At 40.6% G+C, this 7,814-nt stretch overlaps 1 protein-coding gene across 1 annotated transcript in view; it reads left to right on the top strand.

Moving 5' to 3' along the window:
• jagn1a (jagunal homolog 1a) overlaps nt 1-7,343 on the top strand; it is a 74,144-nt gene extending 66,801 nt beyond the window's left edge. Inside the window, exon 4 of the mRNA XM_059650238.1 lies at nt 5,324-7,343. Coding sequence (XP_059506221.1) covers nt 5,324-5,786 — 463 coding nt within the window. The 3' untranslated portion in view covers nt 5,787-7,343. The remainder of the gene's footprint in view (nt 1-5,323) is intronic.
• The last annotated feature ends 471 nt before the right edge of the window (nt 7,344-7,814 follow it).

Consider the following 7,814-nt stretch of genomic DNA (forward strand, 5'->3'; position numbering starts at 1 on the left):
TGATCACCTCTTAATCTTCTCTGCTCCAAGGAAAATTTCCCTACTCTTTCTTTGTATCTAATATCCCCAATTCCTAGTATCACTCTAGTAAATCTCCTTTGCACTTTCTCCCTGACTTTAACTTCCTTCCTTAAATGAGGTGTTCAGTTCTGGGCACAGTGGTCCAATTGTGGTCTGACCAGTGATTTGTAGTGGTGTGGCATCACTTCCTTGCTTTTATTCTCCATGCCTTTATTTATAAACCCGAGGATCTTAAGCCTTCTTAACAACTGTTTCAACATGTCTGGCATCCTTCAGAAAAAATGCAGTTGAACCCTTAGACCCCTTAGCTTCTGAACTCTCCTCAAAAGTTCCATCCCTGTACCTTTTTTTGTCTCTGTGTTTCTTGTATCAAACTACGTCATCCTCATGTTTCTCTGCATTGAAATTTATCTGCCAGGTTCTGCCATTTGGTCCACTTGTCAGTATCCCTCTGAATTCACCTACTGGCACTCTGACAATTCACTATTCTTCAGAGCTTAATATCATCTCCAAATCATTTATATAAGTCAGGAAAAGCAAGGGTCCCGACACTGATGCCTGGGGAACACATCTTTCAACTCGTCACCCATAATAAATGTCCATTTATACCTATCTTCTATTTCCTACCTTTTATCCAACTTCTAATCCATGCTGACAAAGACCCATCAATCCCAAACATTTTCAACTCACTGACCAACCTTCCACATGGCACCATACCAAATGCTTTGTGGAAGTCCAAAAATACAACATTCATAGCACCACCCTCATCCACTGCCTGTGTCACCTCATCACAGAACTCAGTTAATTTTGTCAGATATGACCTGCCCTTGGCAAAATAGTGTTGACTGTCTAGTATTAACATATTTTTTTCTAGGTGTGCATTTATTTTATCCTGTATTATGGTCTCATCGATTTTCCCACTGTTGATGTCAAGCTAAGAGGCCTGTTATTTCGTGGGATACCCTTTGCCCTTTTTTCAAAAATGGCATCGCTTTTGCAATCCTGCAGGCCCCTGTCAACAGCTTCACTATTTTCTTCCTTCCTTCTGTCGGGATGCATCCTTTCCACACCTGGCAACTTCTTTATCTATCACTATTGCTCAGTTAGTTGCTCAACAGCCACATTTTCCACTGGGTCATTGTCTCCATCTTCTAACTTCATAAAGAATCAAGGTATTCATTTAGTACATCTGCCATGCCTTCAGTGATCTTTTTACTCTGCTTGTTCTTTCAGGGCCCCACTAATCTTCTGTTCTTGATATGTTTAAAGAACATTTTATTATTTGTTTTCACGCAGCCTGCCATCCTTTCCTCATGCTTCCTCTTATCCTTCCTTATTTCAATCTCCAGCATTTGAGGCACTCGTCCTGATTTCTAATGCTATTATTATTATTCCAGCATACATCATATGCACCCTTTTTCATTTTTCTCATTAATATCCTTAGTCATGCAAGGTACTGTAGCTTTGGATACTCTGCGTTTATTTTTCATGGCTGTCACTAGCTTGCACCCTTTTTGTCTCTCTTGAAAGTCTCCTATTTTTGTTCCAATGTCTTATCCATCAAAATATCCCACATTACCTTTTTCCAATCTTCCTTAGGGTAATTGAAATCATCGACATTCACAACCCTATTTGTCCTCAGGTTTCCATAAACTGACTACAAATGCTGTCCTCTACTTTGCCATTCAAGGGCTATGATACTATCTTTGACCACGACTGCTACACCGTCTTCTTTTTTACTTATCTTGTTTGTACTAAAATCTTTAAAACCCTTCTCTGTTAAGTATCCAATCCCACTCTGCCTTGAACCACATTTCTGTTAATGCCACTGTTTCATATCCTCCAGAGCAATTTCTGCTTTCCCAGTTCACTAGATTCCATGCATTTACATAATACAATTTAACCCTGCCCTAATCTATTTCTAGCACATTGGGAGATGACCATTTCTTTGCTCACTGTCAATATTTCGTTCTTCCCTCAATTCCTTTTCCCCATTCCCCACCTTCTGTCTTTAGTCTTCATTGGTACTTGCAAAACTGGGCTTGTTAGTCAACCCACCCCCGCATTACAAGTTTAAGCCCATCTCCATTACACTACTCACTCTCCCAGCCAGAAGATTAGCTCCATTTTGGCTCAGATGAAGCCTATCTCTTCTGAATAGCTTTCTCTTTTCCAAAAGCAATCTTAGTGTGTCAAAAATCTAAACCCCTCCCCTCTCTTGAAAGCCATGCATGTACCTCCCTGATGTGCATTTGTCTAAATGGTGAAGCTCCTGGCGCAAGTGGTATTTCTGAGATTACTAACTTGGAGGTCCTGTGTTTCAACCTGCTGCCTAACTCCTGAAACTGATTGTATGAGTCCATGAAGCTACCCCTTCCTTGTTGGTTCCACCTGAACTACAACCACTGTTTGTTCATCCTTCCACAACTTAAACCAACCGCTCTGTTATGTGAGTGATAATGGGAACTGCAGATGCTGGAGAATCCAAGATAATAAAATGTGAGGCTGGATGAACACAGCAGGCCCAGCAGCATCTCAGGAGCACAAAAGCTGACGTTTCGGGCCTAGACCCTTCATCAGAGAGGGGGATGGGGTGAGGGTTCTGGAATAAATAGGGAGAGAGGGGGAGGCGGACCGAAGATGGAGAGAAAAGAAGATAGGTGGGGAGGTAGGGAGGGGATAGGTCAGTCCCGGGAAGATGGACAGGTCAAGGAGGTGGGATGAGGTTAGTAGGTAGGAGATGGAGGTGCGGCTTGGGGTGAGAGGAAGAACAGGTTAGGGAGGCAGAGACAGGTTGGACTGGTTTTGGGATGCAGAGGGTGGAGGGGAAGAGCTGGGCTGGTTGTGTGGTGCAGTGGGGGGAGGGGACGAACTGGGCTGGTTTTGGGATGCGTTGGGGGAAGGGGAGATTTTGAAGCTGGTGAAGTCCACATTGATACCATTGGGCTGCAGGGTTCCCAAGCGGAATATGAGTTGCTGTTCCTGCAACCTTCGGTTGGCATCATTGTGGCACTGCAGGAGGCCCATGATGGACATGTCATCTAAAGAATGGGAGGGGAAGTGGAAATGGTTTGCGACTGGGAGGTGCAGTTGTTTATTGCGAACCGAGCGGGTCTGTTATGTGCTGAACCCTTGTACCCTGGAGGCAACAGAGGACTCTCATGCTCGATTGCTAACTAGTAGGTGTATCCCTTGAACTATTTTGTCCGTCATTTCTAATCTGCCTACCAGCCTTTCCTCCCTAGAGTGGCTTTGGGCACCATGGTACTGTGATTTTCCCTCTGATCATCCATCCTGGACTCAGTCGTGGTGCTCACTAAATAAAAATTACATTTCTGTTCAACAGCTCCAAGGGACCTTGAGTTTTCTGGACCTGCTGTTGCTTTGCCTTTCGATGAATAGCCACCCACTCTCCTGCCAGCTCTATACTCCTTGCCTGTCTATCACGATATGGAGTGACAATCCTCTGACGCAACTGGTCCAGAAATCTCTCGCCACCTTTATGGTACGTGGTGAAGAGAGTCACTGCTCCATTTCAGACATATGTTGTTCAAGGACTGCAGTCCACAGGCACCACTGATACGGGTGACAATCCCGGATGTATTGTGGATTCTTAAATGCCACACACATCACAAGCTTTCCCAGAGTCCTTGCCATTTTTACTGGTCACAGTGATGCACACAGCTGACGCTCTGCTGGTTCTAAGCCACAAGTAAATTTTCTGACAGTGCCTTTTTCTTTCTTTGTTTGGTTTGAGGAGGAGGGTGGGAGGGAGGGAAAAACTACAGTAATGTAATTATTTGGCTTTCACCAGTCTTTGACACTGGGTCCTTTGCAGTCCCCCGCTCAGTTGTGATGAGCAAGACAACTTCTCACAATTGCTCTCTGATGGATGCTCTTCCTCCTTTTGAGCACCAGGTTCTCCTTGAACCCCTCCTCAGGTATGATGAGTAAGGTGCCTTCTCCCAGATTCCTTCCCAGTCACTTCTCACTACTGCCCTCTTTCATAATTTTCGTTTTCAACTTTAATATCCTGGCTTCAATTCACTTTAAAATTGAATGTCAATTTCTGTCATATTATGCTTGCTGATCCCTAAAGTTTTTTTTCACAGCGCCTCTTCTCTAATTGGTGCCACATTGTTTTAGAAGACGATCTCAAACATAGACTAAAAACTTATCCCCCACAACAAAGCACTCATTAGATTTATCTAATCTATGTGCAGGTAGCACTCCCCCATGATTACTGTATTACCCATGCTATGTGCTTCTCCAGAATTCTAATATCACATGCAGACTACTATTATTTGATGGCCTATAAACAGCTCCTACCAATGTTTATTGCCCCTTGCTGCTTCGTAGTTGCACCCAAACAAATGCCACATTTTGTTCTTCCAATATGCGATCCTCTTTTACAGATTCACCCCTTATTTATCAGTACACCACATGCTTTTCCTTTTCTCCTGTCCTTTCTAAATGTCAAATACCTGAACATTCAGTTTCTAATTTTGGTCACTCTGTAACCATGTTTCCATAGGGTGTAATTAGATTATATTGGTTTGTGTCAAATCATCTACATTTTTGCAAATACTACGTGCCTTATGGTAGAGTCCTAAACCTAATCTTTTTGGCATTAATCCAATTTAAGAGCATAGCTGCCGTTTGCCTTCTAATTTCACTTCACACATTTAGCTTTCTGTTATCAGCTTTGATACATTCCAATTTGACCACCCCCAAACCCCTGTCCCAGATCCCTGACAAGTTAGTACCAGAAAGCTGGGAATTGTTGTACTGCTATCCTGTGCCAGAAAAATTAGTGATGTAGATTGCAAAAGACTGGACAATGGGAGAAAAAGAGAGTTAGAGGGAAAAACAACCAACTTAATGATGTGGGAACAAGCTGAAATGATGACTGTTTTAAAGCAGTTCTGTTTGTAGATTCTGGTAAGAAGGTAGAAGCAGGCTGTACTTTTCAGATTTTCTGAATCCATAGTTTTTTTTAACCTTTGTTTTACATATCTGGATCACCTGCCCTTTGGAAATCCTACAGGCAAGTAACCTGAAAAGTGACTGAAAAAGTCTCCATTTGGAAAGCAATGGCTCAAATCTACAAGCCTATGTTTGTCATCCATGGTGTAATAAAAGTACTTTCAAGGTGATTTGTATCATTAAATTAAAAGAGTCCACTACATACTAACAACTATTTTTCCTAATAAGAATTAAAGAAATTTGTATGTCATTAACTTGACTGCTTCTTTATAGTGAAGGAAATTAATTTAAAATGTTATATTTTTTTCAATTCCAGTGTGACTTTGAAGTCTGAAATCAAGAAACTGATAGTTGCACACATGGTAATTTGGATGTTGCTCATTCTTCAGGTTATTGTCAGTCACATGAAATTGGTGTCACATGACCTGATAGCTATGCCATACCAATGGGAATACCCCTACCTGCTGAGCATCATACCATCCATCTTCGGTTTTATATCCTTTCCTCGGAACAACATCAGTTATCTTGTGCTCTCCATGATCAGTGCAGGGCTGTTCTCCATTGCTCCTCTAATTTATGGTACCATGGAGATGTTTCCCATGGCACAACAGCTCTATCGTCATGGCAAGGCCTACCGCTTCATCTTTGGCTTTTCTGCTGTATCAGTCATGTACTTGGTCTTGGTTATTGCAGTGCAAGTTCACGGCTGGCAGATTTACTACAGCAAAAAGTTACTGGATTCTTGGTTTACCTCTACACAGGAAAAGAAAACGAAATAGTTGATGGATGAATGCTGAGACCTGGTCAATGAACAATGTGAATATAATGGGACTGTATCAGTCCTGTAAATATGATAGTCTGGTGTTTAAACGCTGTAGATTGTTTTGTGTGTGCTGGTTTGTTATTAATACCATCTTTGTACCCTAGTGCATTTGCTTCCACATCACTTAAAACTGACAGTGCTATGTCTCCAGGATATTTGGTGCAAATGCCATTCCATACTGTGGATGTCAATGTGATGCATCATACTCCATTTAAGGATACAACACAATTACAAAGCTGTTGGGAAATGCAGTAAATTCAGAAATGCTTCAGTGAACCTGATTTTATTGAAATCAAAGATTTGATTGTACATGGAATTGAAATGTTGTAACTTGTGATTTTTCAACAGGACAAACATTTTGTTTTTGGTTTAATTGGCTGTGAAAAGCTGCTGTTAAGATTTTTTTGAAACATAATTTAGTCTTGTTAATAAGTTATGTGGCTGATAGATTGGACCATTACGTAGCTTTGGGACTTGTGCTATGCCTATTCCGGACTGTATTTAAATACAATCATGATTGGATAGAATGTTGAGACCCATAAGGTTTGTTCACTCCTTTAAGATCAAGTCAGCCTTTTCGTTTACTATGAAAGCATTCCAGATTAATTGAGCTATTTAATTAAAAATATTCGTTCTAACACAATTAAAAGAATTTAAAGTAGCTATGTTCGTAATTTCAGTAAAGACCAACATATGACAGTGCATTTAACCCTTTGCATATACTTTAAGTTGTGTTACAGAACTATCTACGTTCTGGATTTGGCTCCTGTGCATTGTGCCATCTGTAATGTTGCATGTAAAACCATCTCTGTATATATTGGATCTCACGATCTCAAGTGTAAAATATATCAAGTGGCCAGTGGATTTTTTTGCATCTGCCTTATTGAGAATCTTGATATGTGACACAACTATAATATTGTTTACCTTCAAAGAAATGCAGAGGCTGTCAGCACACCTGCAATTATTTAATAATGACAGCATGCCTACTTAAGAGACATGGTGCTGCGTAAATGTGGACTGAATTCCATTGGCAAGTTGTAATGTGGCCTAACAAAATGAGGTGGATTCCTGTTCCATATTCAAACAAACTTGAGGAAGGAATTTCATCCTGTTTATTTGCAGAGCTGTAAGGAAGTTTAATGGTAGAAAAACACTGAGGTGGAAGGCCTGATAATTGTCAGGAGCATAGGTTGCATTTTAGTTGCTGCAAGTTTGATTTTAAGGCTAAGAGCTTCACATCTAGCTGTCACAAAAATGAAAATATTAGGTATGGTTAATTCTAATTTGAGAAAATTTTGTGTTTTATGTTCAAATGGGCGTCAGTGAACTTAATTTTTATTCTGATTTTCATTATTTCATATTGTGTTTGCCACAATGGCAGCAAATTGGATGCATTGCTTAATTCAAAGTTACGTGGTTATGTAACATAATTTAGTTGAGCTCTAATGTAAATGGAATAACTTGATGCATATGTATGTGTTTTGCGCTTTATGAATAAAATTGAGTCATCATACATTTGTCTTTGTAGATGTAATTCATCAGTTTGTCCTGTACATCACTTTGTAAACCTTCAATTGGGTGAAGGATTACTGTTGAAAAACTCTGAATCATTATTAATATTTTTAGCGACGTGTTGTAAACAATCTCTATTAACATCAGTAAAACAAAGGAGCTGGTCTTCCACTTCAGAAAGTGGAGTGAAGGCACTCCCCTGTCTGCATCAATAGTGGTGAGGTAGAGATGGTCGAGAGTGTCAAGTTTCTGGGAGTGGTGGTCGCCAAACAATCTGTCCTCATCCACCCACATCAACACAGCAGTCAAGAAAGTACAACAATGTTTCTACTTCCTCAAGAGGCTAAGGAAATTTTACATGTTCAAGAGGCATTCTCCAATCTTTATAGATACACCACAGAAACCATCCTATATAGATGTATCGTGGCAGGGTATGACAACTGCTGTTCCCAAGACTACAAGAAATAACAAT

Source organism: Stegostoma tigrinum, chromosome 12 (genome assembly GCF_030684315.1).
Source record: "Stegostoma tigrinum isolate sSteTig4 chromosome 12, sSteTig4.hap1, whole genome shotgun sequence".
Taxonomy (NCBI): Eukaryota; Metazoa; Chordata; class Chondrichthyes; order Orectolobiformes; family Stegostomatidae; genus Stegostoma; species Stegostoma tigrinum.